Here is a 19,155-nt window from a genome sequence, read left to right on the forward strand (position 1 = left end):
AGTCACTTTATTACAACTGACTTTGCATTCTTCCCAGTTTTATGCGTTAGCCTCTTCTAGAACTTCCATGTCCTCGAATGCAAACCGTGCCTTTTCTACCCAGATTTCCTTCAGGACCAGCCCGGTATTTAGCAGACGGCAAGTTCAACAAATACTGGTTGAGCTGAAATAGCTATTTTGTCTTTCTAGTGAACAGATCCTGTTTGAATACTTAAGAAAGTACAATAATACCCTTGTGGTTTCCTAGGGAAATGGTCCAACATCCACTGGCAAAAGATACGTTGCAGAATTAGCTGGTCTACCAGGCATGCCAAATGTATGATACTACACAGGATGGTTGACTTTTATTAAATGTCATTCCAAAACCAAACTTTGTTGGCACAGTGAAAGAAGGCGTTCTTTTGGATAGAACTGTGTCTTGTCCTTTCATTGCTTTCAAAAAATGGCCCTTTGTTCCAGATGATAAATTGCCATTTAAAAAAATTATCATTAGCCTGTATAACCTTGGTGTCATCAAAGCTGCAACTGCATAAGTCAGAGTGTACTTCATGCTGTATAATGTGAGGCAAAAAAGAACAAGAGAGCAGGGAAAGAAGGAAAGAACCACCCGGGGTTTGGCCAGGCAGCATTTTTCGGGGCCTGTTTTCTAAGTCAGGCAAAACACTTAGAAGTACAGCGTATGGATTTGCTGGCCCTAGGTGAGCCAATCTCAAATGCGTCCCTAGCGTTCTGTTCTACCAAGGGAATACTAGAAAGTGACAGTAATAAAAGGAAGGAAATTTCTTCTTTTCAAATTAACTGATTTTCTCACCCAAAAGACCTTTCTCTGGGTTCACTGCTTTCAGTGTGCCTCGCTCTGTTTTGTTGCTTTTCCAAGCCTTTCACTGCCCAGTGACAGCCAGTTCAATTGCCGGCAGGGGCAAGGTATTAGAAAGTAAAAACTTCTTTTCCTAAGAAACCATCGGGACACTGTGGTTTGTGGGGGCAGGAGGTGGAAGGGGAGCCTCGATTTGCAATGGTAATTTTCTCTCCCCTTCCATCCCGGCAGGCTTCAGAGAACTTTACCAGCTGGCCGGTCTTTCGTTGCCATGGATACCAAGGACATCCCTCAGATTTTACAACAGATCTTCACCTCCACCATGTTGTCCACTGTTTAAGACGTGCCCTTCGTCACCCTGGTGACCCCGGGATTTGAAATAAGATAGGGATAAAGAGTACTCTGAAGAAAAGAAGACATCTATAAAGGGAACCTGTGCAATGACTGGATAATTCTGGCATTCCTGGGTCCTCCTGCGCTTGCTCAGCAATCCGAATTCAGGAAAGCAGCCAGAGGGAGGTTTGTGCATGGAAACCGACAACTGTTGATGGGTTCACAGGGAAGTGAGTTGACCTGCATTTTATAAAAGGTCAGGGTTAAAGGAAAGTGGTTTGAGAACTGTGGTACTTGGTTTATATCTAGAAACCTGAAGGAAAGAGAATTCCTTGCTTTTGCCTTAACATCTGGTCACCTGAGGTAACAGAAGCGACCCCATCAAACTAAGCTTTAGTTGCCGTATTCCGACGTTGAGTTACAAGTCTGTGCAAACCCACCCAACCTGCTCCTATCCAGTAATTATGTGTATTTTCTTCTCCACTCTTGGTTGCCCAGAAGACAATGATTTTATAGTATGTAACTCACTGGAAAGCTTTCTAACAGACATATTTTATAAACAGTTAGGTTCTTTTCAATAATTCCATTCTCTTGGCGAAAGCCAAAAGGAATCAAAAGATCCCTGCATTGCTATCTTTCCCACTTGACTTTTTAAAGCCTCTTTAAATAAAAAGAGCAAACCTCCCATTTTCCATGCTGCCAGCGTGGAAGGATAAAGGATGTCTTGCCTTGAACTTCCTGTTTCCTCTTGTTCTTCCAGTACTTCTCACAAGTCTCACGTATTTTGGTGTCCAAAATGTAATGTTCAAAACAACAAACACTTATGTTTTTACTTAAAGCAAAGTAAAAACAAAGCGGTATGTTTGAATTGAATGGTAACTGGAGATCTCTTTAGCCATATATATATATATATATATATATATATATATATATATATATGCTTTTTTTTGTCAAGACTCCTTCTCTTTTCTTTCAAAGTGCACCTCATTCCCACCTACTCTTGGGCTGACCTTTATTTACCAACAGGCTCATTGTCCCTTTGTTTAAAATCAAATGCCACAGCCAAAGTTAGGGTCTGTGCAAGCACCTAAGAAGCTAGAGATGCAAAGTCAAAATTGCAGGGGGCACCAGTGTGTGCGTGCTTTCTTGTCATGAGTTGGAAAAACTAGTCTTGTTAATGAGGTTACCCTGTTTACCCATATGTAATGGAATTACACAGATCCGTTTCTTTTTAATCAATTGTAGAGAAGAAAAGGTATCACCCATTTGTTCCACCACCCTCGATTCCCTATCAGTTGTCAAAGAAATAAAAGTAATTAGATTTCCAGTGCAATCCTGCCCAATGAGTTTGCATAGCTTCTCTTATTTTTCCGGCCAGATACTTGCTCTGTGTACTGAATCATCCAGCCATGCAGTTTCAATCCAACGAGTACCTTTAAAAATGTAATTGCATTAATAACAGTAATAATAACAACAACAGCAGCCAGTAGCACTTACTGATTATTACCACATACCAGGTATGTATGCTAAACGATTTCATGTATCATTCCATTCAATCCTCACAAAGATGCATGTAAAATAGAAGCATTTTTTTTTCTTTTTTTTTATCTCATGTTACAGATGAGGAAAGTAAGTCACTTCCCAATACCGGACTACTGACTATTCATACTTTTAACATCCTCCTTGATAAATAAGGAAACTGAGGTGTAGGGAAGTTCAAGAAAACGGGCCTCAGTCACGGGCAGGCAGGGGCGGAGCTGGGCTGTGCTGGCCTCCCTCGTGATGTACTCGAGCTCTCGTTGCCTTGACTCCTTTCTCTTCTTGCAACCTGACCACAGTTCACAGAGCTGTCTTCCTCTCCCTGGGACTCAGAAGCTACCTGCACACATCCGGGCACTCAGAGGAGGATGTGGGGAGCAAGGACACAAGACACTGCTGGAGGGACATCTCTCACCAGCCCTTCCTGGGCTCAGCAGCAAACTGAGGAAGTGCCCGTTCAAGTGGCAGTTTAACCCCTAGGAGTGCCCCTCTGAGGACAGTCAGCCCCCAAAGGCTTTGGACCAGAATCCGAGAATCATTAACACAATGGCCATGTAACAAATCCTGCCTGTGCCCTGACTACCTGAGTGAGCAGAGGCCAGTTTTCCTTCACATGGGAAGAATATTCTCCTGTAATTTAATTCACCTCTCCTCACTGGCCAGACATCCTTGCAATTGTTATTTAAAACCAACAAACAAACAAACATGTAACCCCTGACTTTGCTTTTTTGTAAAAGGGAGAGATGATGGGGTGGGGGGAGGGGGGGTGGCCAAGAGAGGAGATGAGAAGGGGTTTATTTTCACTTCTTAGAATACCTAAGAAGTTTGTGCCTTTATTATGAAATGTACTTAATTGTAGGCCACTCCGTGCTGTTCCCAGGCCCTTCTTGGGGCCAAGACATTATAATAAATGCATTGTTTGCCCCAGGGAGGGAGCTCCACTGAAAGGCATCTAAACCAGCTTGTCTCCGTAGTGAGCCCTGTAATGCTGAGAAGGTTCATTGTTACCCCTGAGCAGCCAGGAGGAATGAACGCCATGAATGGCCGCAGTATATGGTGTATTCCCCCTGGAATCTTTTGTGTGCCCCAGCGAGATGACCTCATCACACACGGGGCACCTCGAACACAGCCGCAAGAAGTGGATCAGAGCAGACTACTTGAGCCTGTCACATGTGTGGAATGAATCATCTAATTCTTTACACTACGCCCTTTCCTGTGAACTGTCAGAGGAGGAGAAATCCATCAATGCCAGCGGGATTTTCTCTAAACAAACTCGAGGGCCTTGAAAGCCATTTAGAAGTAGTTTTCCGTGGACACCACTGTCAGTGTTCTTAAAAGGGCAGCTCCAGAGCCTTCGACCCTTTCTCTGCCCAGCTCCTTGGCCTGTTGGTTGTGTCTCCATTGTGGCCCAACAATGGCAGTTATGAGAGGGATTCCACAGTTCTTTTTCTTTTTTTTTTAATGTTTATTTTTGAGAGAGAGAGAGAGAGATCATAAGGGGGGAGGGTCAGAGATAGAGGGAGGCAAAGAATCCCAAGCAGGCTTCTTGCTATCAGCACAGAGCCTGACATGGGGCTCGAACTCACAAACTGTGAGATCATGACCTGAGCCGAAACCAAGAGTCAGATGCTTAACCGACTGAGCCACCCAGGCACCTCAGATTCCACAAGTTGTCAGCCAACATCTCCTGCCTGGAAAACTTTTTTCTGGAACTGCATCAAAGAGCAGCCAAATGTCCACTTGTATTTAGTAAATTGTATATAACTTTTTCATCTTAAGCAATAAAATGTCCACTTTTAAAAAGTTATTCCAACCAGTAACATATCTGGCTTATTCAATGAAGCATCTGATTTGCTCCCACTTTCTGGTTAGGGTCATATCATAAAGTTCTTACCATTGCCTTTCCTTTACCTTTCTTTCTAAGACTGGCTGTGGCAAGAGTCCTGCAGGTAATAGAAAGGAATTCCAGTGTTCCATCTTGTGGTGGGAGAATTTACAAACTCTAAGTAAGTAGAATTAGTAGAAAGGAAGTTCTAGATGCTGCTTAGCTACCTGTATGAACTTGGGCTTGTCACTTCTGGATCTGAATTGCTTCACCTATTTAAAATTAACTTCAAATTTAAATTTTAAAAGTTGAACAAAATTATCTCTAACCCTATAGTCCCTCTTTCTATATCTCATACAGCAGTTGACTCTGTCCCTCACGTGTCTTACGAGAACAACATCATTTTCGTGTATTTTTGTCGCCTGAGCCCTACAAACAGCTCCAATTATACAGAGGATTTTAGCACCCAGAAATATAGTGTTACAACTGAATATGCATTCTAAAAGCTACAAAGACATCATTAGAATTGGACAAGCAAGCTTTCCCCCATCATCTGGACGGATATTTCTGTTGGATAGTAATTCACAAGATTTCTACCCTTTGTCTCTACCTTAAATAAAAAGGTACCTTAAAATAAAACTCCATATCTGCTGATCTGCCCAGTGGATCAAAAAAGATCAGGAATTGGAAAACTACTGGGTGCCGAGAGCTGACCTTTGTGCCCCGAGCTGAACAATGCGCAATTGTGTGTGTGAGTTTTTTTAATTGTTAAATCCTGTAAACAAAAATCTCCTCCAGAGGGGAAAAAATGCTTGCCGAGCAAACCTCTCAAGCTGAAAATGATTTGACACTCTTTTTTGACACTGAGCACCGTCTGGGGCTTTCACCTTCGAACACTGCGTCTGTTCCTGCAGCCAGGCACGTCAGCTCTGGAATGCCAGGGTTACGTAATTTTTAAATTGACTAGTGCTTGTGGTATTTGGCCATGGGGAGCAAAGTAGAACACTCTTTTAAAGGGGTTTGGATCCGGATCGTGGTGGGAACGTCATGTTCATCTCTAAGAAATCTCATCAAGGGACACGTCCTCTCTAAGGAACCTCAGCCACCACCCAAGGTCCTCCTCCTGGCAGGCGCCAGAGTCACCTTGAGGCTCCCCTCTTCTTACAGGCTTTGTGAAAGTGCTTTGGAGCAGCCAGCTTTTACCCTGAAAAAAAAAAAAAAATCAGTATTTGTCAATAAACTCGGACCCCAGAGATGGTGGGTGTGATCCCAGAGGAGTTTCAGAATATCAGGATTTATTAAAGTTCCCCGCAGCCCTGAAGCATTAATAATGGCAGCAAGAGTTTGACCTGTGAAAAATGTCTGTCTGAACATCCCAAAGGGTCTGTGTCTTTATGCACGCCACAGTGGGGCAAGGAAAGAATGAGCCTGTCAAGAGTACTTTGTGTAATTGGTCCCATGATACCATACATGAAGCCTTACAAATTTAAATGAAAAATAAGTATATTTACTCAGGACATTAAAGGCAGCCTTTTACATGCAATGTGTTTATATTAACAAATACTGATGCAATGTAATGAGACTATTTACTTCTTCATTCCAACACTAATTAAGAAGTCTTCTATCATCAGGGCTCCAGGAATAGAGTGAGTCTTAGCAAAGCTAGTTGGTCCATTTCCTTTTACAAAATATTTTCTGGCCCGTATCGCCCCTGAAAACACTGGCCCAGAAAGGAGCACACGCGGGCCCAGTGGAAATCAAATGGCAACAGTGGGGAGGCAGCCTGCTGACCAGCCTTCGCCTTGGCTCCTGGGGGCGGCTCCCACAGAACCCAGGGCTGGTGAGGACACTGAGGGTTTCCACGGCAACCAGGATGCTCAGATGGCAGGGTATTCTCCGCATAAAATAGAGGGCAGATGACAAGGGATACCTGGGAGGGTCAGGGCTTCCTTAGTTAACTGACACATGGTCTAGAAAATATACCTGTTTATTTTGCAGTTGACAAAGGGATTTTTATCTGAAAAGTGTCCTCTGGGGCTTCTATGTTTTTGAACAACTATTTTCAAAGCAGATAGAATGTGCATGTCCATACCTTGCAGCCTCAAGTACAAAGATCTGCTATTCGATACGTAGTGCCCGGACGAAAGAATCTCTTTCAGTGGAGACGGGAATGGGCGCGCTGTCTGCAGAGGTGGGAGTTTGTGGCGGTTCCACAAGACCGCCTGAGAGCAGGCAGTCAGTCACTTGGCTGGAATACAGCCCCATGCAGCTGGCCTGGCTCCTCGCCCCCTGACATCTGAAGTCTGTCTTTAGAGTGGCGTTTCCCAGAGAGAGGGGCTTCTCTTTTAAAGTACAAATAGCCCTGAGAGGCTATCCATCATGCTCATCTTGGTTTGAATTCCTTCATTCACATGCTTTCGTCCAGGCCCCAGCTGAGATGAAGGTTCCAGACAGCGCCTGTGACTGGTGAGGAAGTGGGAGGGGGTGGGGGCGCTTGCAGCTTGGAACATCACCCAAGCAGGGGTCTGGGCCCGGGACATGGCGTGCAGGCATGTGACATGCACACATTGGGGGTGACATTCTCGCTTGGGGCTGCATATGTGGTCTCTCCGTCCCCTTGAGAGAGCGCTCAGTGAAGGCTTTGTCAGGTGTGGATGGACGCTGGCTTGGTCCTCTGAAGCCCCGCTTTTTTAGAGACACCCAGACTTCCACTTGCATTTCGCCCTCCGTCTTGTGGAAGCTCCACCCTCCTGGCATCTGGGTTACGGGAGTCAGGAGCCATGCACATGTCAGGGAAGCAATTCCCCAGCAAGGCCTTTCACCACTGGGCACTTGCCTCACAGCACCCGGGCCTTGTTTCTGGTGAAGTAAACAAATCAGATTTTTTTTTTTCCAATTTGCCAAGAGGACTTTTACCCTGTGCTGTAGGCTTTTCAAAAAAGAATTAAACCCCTGAGAGGCCACAACCGTTACTGGAAGCCACCTCCCTCCCCTGCAGGAGCAGGCCTGGTCCACACCCCACAAGGCTGCTCCACACCCCACAAGGCTGCTCCACAAGCCCTGGGGACGGTCCTGAGGAGGGAGCTGAGAAATTCCTGAGTGTCTTCCTGGTAAGGACTGGAATGACATCAGCGTGAGCCTCTCAAACCCAGAATGTTCCTCCCGTACAAGGAGAGCATTGAGCATACTTACAGTGGGAAGTTTTCTGAAGCGTCTGTAATTCAGACTTTTGGAAGAAGATATTGTCTAAGTTTCTAAAAACATTTGTATATTGGGATGCCTGGGTGGCTCAGTGGATTAAGCCCCTGACTGTTGGTTTGGGCTCAAGTCAGATCTCATGGTTCGTGAGCCCCACGTCGGACTCTGACCTGACAGTGCGGAGCCTGCTTGGGATTCTCCCTTTCTCTCTGCCCCTCTCCCACTCATGCTCTGAATCTCTCTCTGTCTCTCTCTCTGTCTCTCTCAAAAAAAAAAAAAATAAACTTTAAAAACACTTATGTATTATTAGCGCTAAAAAATCAGATACCTTTGAAAAATGAGCATGGCTTCTTAAAGATAAAAGCTCCTTTGTTTTTCTTTGAGACGGCTCACTTTTTTCCTCTTCCAAAGAGAACCAGTTTTTTAAATAAAGGTATAATTGACATATAACATTATATTAGTTTCAGGTGTACAACGTAATGATTCAATAGATGTATAGATTGTGAAATGGTCACCACAGTAAGTCTGGTTACCATCCATCACCACACATTTAAAGAGAAACAGCTTTGCATTTCCTGAGCCCGCCAGTGACCGCGCCCCCCCCCCCACTTCATTACTGCCATTCCCAAAGGGCTTCTAGAAACCATGACATCAGCGTCTCTCTTAAAACCGCTTCAGCTCCTCCTCATGACAGTCTCATTTGTCCTGTCATTTGGGCATCATTCAATGAGACTATCCCAGCAAGGTCTGACTGAAAGGCCACATGGCTGGCACCCTGAAAATATGACATAAGTCAGATGAACAACAGGATGAGCACAGAAGGCAGAGACGATGAGAAGACTCACCCCAGTTTCTGTAGTCAGATCCATTCCCGCCAGGCCAAGAAACTCCAAACTCCCCCTCTGCATGGGGCAGGCAGAGTCCCATGACTTCAGAAGCATTTCCTGGCCTCTCTGAGCACTGTTTTCTCACCTCTGAGATGAGGATAATAATCATATATCTCGGGGTGTATGTGAAGATTGAGATAAAATAATGAGGGCACTTCATAAACAGAAAGTGCTATCCAGTTCAAGTGGCATTTTCCCAAGAGGGACGTGGCCCCTCGGGAGGTGAGGGACTCTGACCAACTTTGGGGGCCAGGACACCCTTTGGTCTGGTCAAACACCTCAGAATGGATGGAGAGCCCAGAGCATCCTCTCCATCAGGGTGAACGAAGTGGGGACCAAATACAGGAAAATAAAAGCAGAGTGGTCTGGGGTCTGGGGGCAAGTGACGGGAGGCCATTCAGCTCCAGGGCTTTCTGTCCCTCCAGGACAGCACAGAGCCCATGCTCTCTATTTGCAGATGTGGTTGCAGTCAAGAGTTTGTCTCCTGGCTCTGCCATCGCCTGTCTCCGGGGGAGACGAAATGGCCTTTCTTAGGAGTGGCCCCAAGCCATTCACACTGCAGCCACAGGCGTCTGTTCAGGAGGCTGTTAGCGCTAGAACTGTATTAAAAATAAAGACTATGGGCCGCCAGGGTGGCTCAGCCAATTGAGTGTCCTATACTTGGCTTTGGCTCAGGTCATGATCCCAAGGTTGTGGGATTGAGCCCTGCATTGGGCTCTGTGCTAAGCGTGGAGTTTGCTTAAGATTCTCTCCCTCTCTCTCTCTCTCTCTCTCTCTCTCTCTCTCTCAGTCTCTCTCTCTCTCTCACCCCCCATGCTCATGTTCTCTCTCTCTCTCTCCTTAAGAGTAAATAAAGACCATAGTAAGTCCATCTGGATGTCTTCCTGGCCTGTACCCCTTCCTCAATCCAGGGAAGAACCCCAACTCAGCTAAGTATTCAGATAGCCCTTGAAAGAATTGCTCCCGGGGTGCCTGGGTGGCTCAGTCAGTTGAGCGCCCGACTTTGGCTCAAGTCATGATCTCACGGTTCATGAGTTCGGGCCCCGCATCAGGCTCTGTGCTGACAGCTCAGAGTCTGGAGCCCGCTTCAGATTCTGTGCACCCCCCCCTCTCTCTGCCTCTCCCGCGCTCATGCTCTGTCTCTGTCTCTCCGTCAAAAATAAATAAACATTTAAAAAAAAAAATGTAGGGGCGCCTGGGTGGCGCAGTCGGTTAAGCGTCCGACTTCAGCCAGGTCACCATCTCGCAGTCCGTGAGTTTGAGCCCCGCGTCGGGCTCTGGGCTGATGGCTCAGAGCCTGGAGCCTGTTTCCGATTCTGTGTCTCCCTCTCTCTCTGCCCCTCCCCTGTTCATGCTCTGTCTCTCTCTGTCCCAAAAATAAATAAACATTGAAAAAAAAAAATTAAAAAAAAAAAAAGTTAAAAAAAAAATGTAAAAAAAAAAAAAAAAAAGAAAGAAAGAATGGCTCCCTTTCAGTCAGACCCTTCTGGAAGCAGTGACTGAGGAGTCTTAGAAGGCTATGCCTAAGGTGCCACGTTCTGTCACATGGAGGGAGAATAATAAAAATTATTATTATTATTACACAAAATAATAATAGATAACTATTATTTAGCATTTTCCATGTGCCAGGCACCTCCTAAGCATTTTGCATAAACAAACTCATTAAACCCTCACAACAACTTCATGAGACAGGTACTATTCCCCCTCTCTTTTTTTAAATAAAAAGCAAAGACCACCAGTCTACCCTAAAAGGGAAAAGAAAAGGCCAACTTGCTGCCTGAGGGCGAGAGAAGCGCATATGGCACCCTAAAAGTCAGTAGGAATAGCTATGAGTGCTTAGTATGCTGTCCCATAATTGTTTCCACATCTACATTCCTTATTGTGGGAAGGGCAAGGATCCAGTCTTATCTGTCTTTAGCCTGGCCCTGAAAAACTGCTCCATAAACTGCTATTGCATGAGTAGTTGTAGGATGCAGAGGCTCTGGGGTCCCAGAGGCAGGACTCCTACTGGCTCTCGAGGATGAGCAAGATTCTGTGAGCCGAGAGGTGCGGGAGTTTTGGGGGAAGGCAGGGGTAAGAGTGATCTGAGCAAAAGCCTGAATTTGGAATGTTCCAAGGGGTAGCTGAGATGGGAGTTCTGACAGGACTCTTCTCCCATCCTTGGCTGCTACTGACCAGCCAGGAGTTTCTAAGTGAGGCCCAGCCCTGAAAAACAGCCTGTTTTCAGAGCCTCCAGGGTGGCCTTCTGGGCTGTCCAGTTGCTAACTCCAGCCCTGACTGGCCAGGGTGAGGTGGGAGGCCAGGCCCTCCTGGAGCCCAGAGTAATGACAGCTCAACAGAGCAACCTCATTACATGGAGGACTTCATGATGTGTCTGTTTTGTTTTGCTTTGCATTTTTTTTTCTCTTTGAAAATGAGTGGAGAACCTTCTTTTACCCAAGATTACAAGTTGGGTTAGTGATGAAAGGTCTGCCATGCAGAAGGAGCCCTCGGGGAGGAAATTTTACATTTGCAAACCCTTTTATTGAAAAATAAAGGGTTGCTCTGTGAACTCTGTGAAAAGAAAGAAAGAAAGAAAGAAAGAAAGAAAGAAAGAAAGAAAGAAAGAAAGAAAGAAAAAGAAAGAAAAAGGAAGGAAGGAAGAAAGGAAGGAAGGAAGAAGGAAGGAAGGAAGAAATAAAGGAAGGAAGAGGAAGGAAAGGAAGGAAGAGGAAGGAAGGAGGAAGGAAGGAAGGAAGGAAGGAAGGAAGGAAGGAAGGAAGGAAGGAAGGAAGGAAGAGGAAGGAAGAAAGAAAGGAAGGAAGGAAGGAAGAGGAAGGAAAGAAAGGAAATAAGAAGAAGGAAGAAAAGAAAGAAAGAAAGAAAGAAAGAAAGAAAGAAAGAAAGAAAGAAAGAAAGAAAGAAAGAAAGGAAAAGAAAGAAGAAAAAAATCAGCAGGAAGGATCAGAATTATTTCTGCCTTTGTGAGGCTGCCTGGGACCCCTGGCTGATCATCATGGCTGCCAAGCATTTCAAGCCTACACACAACCCAGAAAGACAACACCCTGAACTCACAAATCACTAGAAGACTTAGAAAAACTCAGTTGGCACATGTTCCTAAACCTAGACAAATCTGTGCTTCAGCAAGTTGCTTTGGAAAAAGCCTAGCACAACATGGATTGGTCAAATTGGATGGATGGATGGATGGATGGAAGGATGGAGGGAGGGAGGGAGGGAGGGAGGGATGGGGTGGTGGGTGGGTAGGTGGATGGATTGAAGAGAAGAAAATTTACCCTATTTAAAATACCTAAAATAGGGGTGCCTAGGTGACTAAGTCCGTTGGGCACCCAACTCTTGATTTCAGTTGAGTCATCTCATGGTTGTGAGATCAAGCCCCACATTGGGCTCCAAGCTGAGCATGGAGCCTGTTTGATATTCTTTCTCTCTCTCCCTCTAACCCTCTCCCCCGCTTGTGCTCTCTCTCTCTCTCTCTCAAAAATAATAATAACAACAACAAAAAATACCTAAAGGAAAGGAGATTAGCACCCACAGTAACAATATTGTAGCAGAGATAGAGATTAAGCTTTAGTTTAAGCAGGAATTCTGTCACATCTGCTAGAGTGGCAGCATAGGCCCACCCCTAATCCATTTACATGAGAGATGAGGAACCACAGGGAAAGATGTCATCCCAAGAGAAGAATAAATCAGACACCCAAGCTTGACCTTATAACAAAATATTGGAAGTGGGAGAGGCAAGTATGCTGTGTGGTATTGAACATGAGTTTGTGTCCAGGTCAGCCCCTGGTGACGAGGAGACGTCTAGGTAGCTATGCCCAGAAGACACCACATCACCCAACAGAAACCATTTTTCTGTGAGTAACCAAGTCGGTTCCAAGGGACCACATGCTGCTTACCAAGGCACAGAGGACTTGGCAACAAATGTCCTTAAGCTCTTGGGCATTGGATTCAAATCATGACTACCATACTAACTAGTTTTCTGTCCTAGGGAAGTTTTCTAAGACACTTTTTTTATTGAGATACAATTCACATACCATAAAATTCACCCTTTTAAAGCATACAATTCAGTCAGTGGTTTGGAGTATATTCAGAAAGTTGTGCAAATATCACCACCTAATTCCAGAATATTTTCATCACCCCAGAAGGAAATCTCATATTCATTAGTAGTCACTCCCCACTGCCCCTCCCCCATCCCCTGGCAACTGTAATCTACTTTCTTTCTCAATGAATTTGCCTATCTGAATTATTTCATGCAAATAGATTCATACTCATGGGACCTTTTTTTGCTTCTTTCTTTTACCATAATGATTTCAGGATTCATCCTTGTTGTATCATGGATCACTACTTCACTCTTTTTTATGCCAAATATTATTCAATTGTGTCAACATACTACATTTTGTTTTTCCATTTATAACTTGATGGATATTTTGGCTGTTTCCACTTTTTGGCTAATATGAATAATGCTGCTATGAGCATTCATGTACAAGCTTTTATGTGGACATGTTTTCAGTTCTCTAGGAGTAGAATTGCTAGGTCATATAGTAACTCTATGCTTAGCTTTTCGAGGAATTGGGCAGCTATTTTCCAAAATGGCTGCACCATTGAATTCTCACCAGCAATATGAGGGTTCCAAATTCTCTACATCCTTTCTAACACTTGTTATTTTCTATCTTTTTGATTATAGCCATCCTAGTGGATGTGAAATGGTATCTCATGTGGGTTTGATTCTCATTTTCCTAATAACTAATGATATTGAGCACCTTTTTCTTTGCTTATAACCATTTGTATATCTTCTTTAGAGAAATATCTGTTCAAATCCTTTGCCCATTTCTTTAATTGGATATTTGTCTTTTTATTGTTGAGTTGTAGGAACTCTTTATATATTCTGGATATTAGACCATTATCAGATATATGATTTGCAATTATTTCCCCCATTCTATGAGTTGCCTTCATTTTCTCAATAAGGGTCCTTGAAAGTACAAAAGTTTTTAATTTTAATGAAGTCCAATTTATCTATCTTTTCTTTGGTTGCTTATGCTTTGGGTGTTATATCTAAGAAAAAATTGCCAGGGCACCTGGCTGGCTCAGTTGGTAGAGCATACTTCCCTCGAGCTTGGGTTGTAAGTTCAAGCCCCATGCTAGGGGTAGAGATTACTTAAAAATAAAAATAAAAAACCTTAAAAAAAAAAAAAAAATGAATGAAAACATTGCCTAATCCCAAGTCATGAAAATTCATCCTTACATTTTCTTCTAAGAGTTTCATAGTTTAACCTCTCACCTTTGATCCATTCTGAGTTAATTTTTGTGTGCAATAGGGTACAACTTTTCTTTTGCATGTGCATATCCAGTTTTCCCAGCACTACTTGTTGAAAAGACAGCTCTTTCCCAATTGAGCTATCATGGCATCCCTGTCTAAAAGTAAATGACCGTAAATGTTTGGGTTTATTTGTGGACCATTAATTCTATTCTAATGATCTATATGACTATCCTTATGCTACTGCCGTGAAGTCTAGATTGGGAGAGTTTTGTGGTAAGTTTTGAAAACTATGAATCCTACAACTTTGTTCTTTTTCAAGATTATTTTTGCTATTCTTTACATTTCCATATCAATTTTAGAATCAGCTTGTCATTAAAATCCCTACTAAAAAGCTGGGATTTTAGTTGGGATCGCTTTGAATCTATGGATCATAATGGGGAGTATTGCCGTCTAACAATATTTAAGTTGTCCAATCCATGAACACAAGGTGAGTTTCTATTTCTTGAGGACCTCTTTCATTGCATTCAACAATATTTTATAGTTTTCAGTTGTCTAAGGCTTGCACATCTTTAATTTTTATTCCTAAGTGTGTATGTGTGTATATTTATTTATCCCTAAGCATTTTCTTCTTTTTGATGCTATTGTATACGGAATTATTTTCTCAATTTTATTTTCAGATTGTTTATTGCTCAAGGACAGAAATACAACTGAGTTTTGGATGGTGAACTTTCATCTTCCCGTCTTGCTGAGCATGTTTACTAGCTGTAACAGGGCAAGTTAAAGCACCACGAAGCTCATGGTTCTTAGTAAGATTCGGCCACTTTTCTTAAATATATTCTCTGATTGTTGCAAGTCTTTAGTTAATTTGCAGAATTTTGAAACAATTAATTCTGACTTTTTTTTTTTTTTTTTTTTTTTTTTTTTTTTTGCCCGTGCTGTCAGGGCTTTTATGGAGGGGAGGATTTCCAGAGGTCTTGACCCCACCATTTTCACTCACATTACCCCCCTCTCAAGGAAGTTTCTCATACCTCCATTTCCTCAACTGTATTACTATCTTTCCATCGTTTTGGGTGTAAAGCACCTAACACCACCTGGTGCTAGCAGTTAATTAGGAAAGTTATTATCACCGGAGAAATAGATGGCAGTGAATGTGCTGGGGCTGCCTAACCTTGTTCGGGAACACACAACACAATCCTCTGGTGACTCCATTTATACCCAAATAGCTCTCCACATAGCCCCACCTAGTCTTCCATTCAATTCCTCACAAACCATTTTGGAGTTGCGGCAAGATGGCGGCTTAGGAGGACGCTGGGCTCACCTCACGTCCTGCTGATCACTTAGATTCCATCTACACCTGCCTAAATAACCCAGAAAACCGCCAGAGGATTAGCAGAACAGAGTCGCCGGAGCCAAACGCAGACGAGAGGCCCACGGAAGAGGGTAGGAAGGGCGGCGAGGCGGTGCGCGCTCCACGGACTGGCGGGAGGGAGCCGGGGCGGAGGGGCGGCTCGCCGGCCAAGCAGAGCCCCCGAGTCGGGCTTGCAAAAGCGGAGGGGCCGGGCGGACTGTGTTCCGACAGCAAGCGCGACTTAGCGTCTGGGAGGTCAGAAATTAACAGCTCTGCTCGGAAAGCGGGAAGGCTGGAGGACAAAGGGAGGGAGAGCTGCTGAGCCCCCTGACAACAGAGCTCAGTTTGGTGGGGAACAAAGGCGCTCACCAGCGCCATCTCCCCCGCCCATCCCCCAGCCGAAATCCCAAAGAGAACCAGTTCCTGCCAGGGAACTTGCTCCCTCCGCGCAAACACCCAACTCTGCGCTTCTGCGGAGCCAAACCTCCGGCAGCGGATCTGACTCCCTCCCGCTGCCACAGGGCCCCTCCTGAAGTGGATCACCTAAGGAGAAGCGATCTAAGCCTGCCCCTCCTGCCCCCGAGCACCTTGCCTACCCACCCCAGCTAATACACCAGATCCCCAGCATCACAAGCCTGGCAGGGTGCAAGTAGCCCAGACGAGCCACACCACCCCACAGTGAATCCCGCCCCTAGGAAAGGGGAAGAGAAGGCACACACCAGTCTGACTGTGGCCCCAGCGGTGGGCTGGGGGCAGACATCAGGTCTGACTGCGGCCCCGCCCACCAACTCCAGGTATACACCACAGCACAGGGGAAGTGCCCTGCAGGTCCTCACCACGCCAGGGACTATCCAAAATGACCAAGCGGAAGAACTCCCCTCAGAAGAATCTCCAGGAAATAACAACAGCTAATGAGCTGATCAAAAAGGATTTAAATAATATAACAGAAAGTGAATTTAGAATAATAGTCATAAAATTAATCGCTGGGCTTGAAAACAGTATACAGGACAGCAGAGAATCTCTTGCTACAGAGATCAAGGGACTAAGGAACAGTCACGAGGAGCTGAAAAACGCTTTAAACGAAATGCATAACAAAATGGAAACCACCACAGCTCAGCTTGAAGAGGCAGAGGAGAGAATAGGTGAACTAGAAGATAAAGTTATGGAAAAAGAGGAAGCTGAGAAAAAGAGAGATAAAAAAATCCAGGAGTATGAGGGGAAAATTAGAGAATTAAGTGATACACTAAAAAGAAATAATATACGCATAATTGGTATCCCAGAGGAGGAAGAGAGAGGGAAAGGTGCTGAAGGGGTACTTGAAGAAATCATAGCTGAGAACTTCCCTGAACTGGGGAAGGAAAAAGGCATTGAAATCCAAGAGGCACAGAGAACTCCCTTCAGACGTAACTTGAATCGATCTTCTGCACGACATATCATAGTGAAACTGGCAAAATACAAGGATAAAGAGAAAATTCTGAAAGCAGCAAGGGGTAAACGTGCCCTCACATATAAAGGGAGACCTATAAGACTCGTGACTGATCTCTCTTTTGAAACTTGGCAGGCCAGAAAGAATTGGCAAGAGATTTTCAGGGTGCTAGACAGAAAAAATATGCAGCCAAGAATCCTTTATCCAGCAAGTCTGTCATTTAGAATAGAAGGAGAGATAAAGGTCTTCCCAAACAAACAAAAACTGAAGGAATTTGTCACCACTAAACCAGCCCTACAAGAGATCCTAAGGGGGACCCTGTGAGACAAAGTCCCAGAGACATCACTATAAGCATAAAACATACAGACATCACAATGACTCTAAACCCATATCTTTCTATAATAACACTGAATGTAAATGGATTAAATGCGCCAACCAAAAGACATAGGGTATCAGAATGGATAAAAAAACAAGACCCATCTATTTGCTGTCTACAAGAGACTCATTTTAGACCTGAGGACACCTTTAGATTGAGAGTGAGGGGATGGAGAACTATTTATCATGCGACTGGAAGCCAAAAGAAAGCTGGAGTAGCCATACTTATATCAGACAAACTAGACTTTAAATTAAAGGCTGTAACAAGAGATGAAGAAGGACATTACATAATAGTTACAGGGTCTATCCATCAGGAAGAGCTAACAATTATAAATGTCTATGCACCGAATACCGGAGCCCCCAAATATATAAAACAATTACTCATAAATATAAGCCACCTTATTGATAAGAATGTGGTAATTGCAGGGGACTTTAATACACCACTTACAGAAATGGATAGATCATCTAGACACACGGTCAATAAAGAAACAAGGGCCCTGAATGAGACATTGGATCAGATGGACTTGACAGATATATTTAGAACTCTGCATCCCAAAGCAACAGAATATACTTTCTTCTCGAGTGCACATGGAACATTCTCCAAGATAGATCATATACTGGGTCACAAAACAGCCCTTCATAAGTTTACAAGAATTGAAATTATACCATGCTTACTTTCAGACCACAATGCCATGAAGCTTGAAATCAACCACAGGAAAAAGTCTGGAAAACCTCCAAAAGCATGGAGGTTAAAGAACACCCTACTAACGAATGAGTGGGTCAACCAGGCAATTAGAGAAGAAATTAAAAAATATATGGAAACAAACGAAAATGAAAATACAACAATCCAAACGCTTTGGGACGCAGCAAAGGCAGTCCTGAGAGGAAAATACATTGCAATCCAGGCCTATCTCAAGAAACAAGAAAAATCCCAAATACAAAATCTAACAGCACACCTAAAGGAACTAGAAGCAGAACAGCAAAGGCAGCCTAAGCCCAGCAGAAGAAGAGAAATAATAAAGATCAGAGCAGAAATAAACAATATAGAAACTAAAAAAACTGTAGAACAGATCAACGAAACCAAGAGTTGGTTTTTTGAAAAAATAAACAAAATTGACAAACCTCTAGCCAGGCTTCTCAAAAAGAAAAGGGAGATGACCCAAATAGATAAAATCATGAATGAAAATGGAATTATTACAACCAATCCCTCAGAGATACAAACAATTATCAGGGAATACTATGAAAACTTATATGCCAACAAATTGGACAACCTGGAAGAAATGGACGAATTCCTGAACACCCACACGCTTCCAAAACTCAATCAGGAGGAAATAGAAAGCTTGAACAGACCCATAACCAGCGAAGAAATTGAATCGGTTATCAAAAATCTCCCAACAAATAAGAGTCCAGGACCAGATGGCTTCCCAGGGGAGTTCTACCAGATGTTTAAAGCAGAGATAATACCTATCCTTCTCAAGCTATTCCAAGAAATAGAAAGGGAAGGAAAACTTCCAGACTCATTCTATGAAGCCAGTATTACTTTGATTCCTAAACCAGACAGAGACCCAGTAAAAAAAGAGAACTACAGGCCAATATCCCTGATGAATATGGATGCAAAAATTCTCAATAAGATACTAGCAAATCGAATTCAACGGCATATAAAAAGAATTATTCACCATGATCAAGTGGGATTCATTCCTGGGATGCAGGGCTGGTTCAACATTCGCAAATCAATCAACGTGATACATCACATTAACAAAAAAAGAGAGAAGAACCATATGATCCTGTCAATCGATGCAGAAAAGGCCTTCGACAAAATCCAGCACCCTTTCTTAATAAAAACCCTTGAGAAAGTCGGGATAGAAGGAACATACTTAAAGATCATAAAAGCCATTTATGAAAAGCCCACAGCTAACATCATCCTCAACGGGGAAAAACTGAAAGCTTTTTCCCTGAGATCAGGAACGCGACAAGGATGCCCACTCTCACCGCTGCTGTTTAACATAGTGCTGGAAGTTCTAGCATCAGCAATCAGACAACAAAAGGAAATCAAAGGCATCCAAATTGGCAAAGATGAAGTCAAGCTTTCGCTTTTTGCAGATGACATGATATTATACATGGAAAATCCGATAGACTCCACCAAAAGTCTGCTA

The 19,155-nt window shown here is 43.7% G+C and overlaps 1 protein-coding gene across 1 annotated transcript in view; it reads left to right on the plus strand.

Moving 5' to 3' along the window:
• VWA8 (von Willebrand factor A domain containing 8) overlaps positions 1 to 3,395 on the plus strand; it is a 366,373-nt gene extending 362,978 nt beyond the window's left edge. The window contains exon 45 of the mRNA XM_043579664.1: positions 1,049 to 3,395. Coding sequence (XP_043435599.1) covers positions 1,049 to 1,157 — 109 coding nt within the window. The 3' untranslated portion in view covers positions 1,158 to 3,395. The remainder of the gene's footprint in view (positions 1 to 1,048) is intronic.
• The last annotated feature ends 15,760 nt before the right edge of the window (positions 3,396 to 19,155 follow it).

The sequence above is a fragment of the Prionailurus bengalensis genome, chromosome A1 (assembly GCF_016509475.1).
Source record: "Prionailurus bengalensis isolate Pbe53 chromosome A1, Fcat_Pben_1.1_paternal_pri, whole genome shotgun sequence".
Taxonomy (NCBI): domain Eukaryota; kingdom Metazoa; phylum Chordata; class Mammalia; order Carnivora; family Felidae; genus Prionailurus; species Prionailurus bengalensis.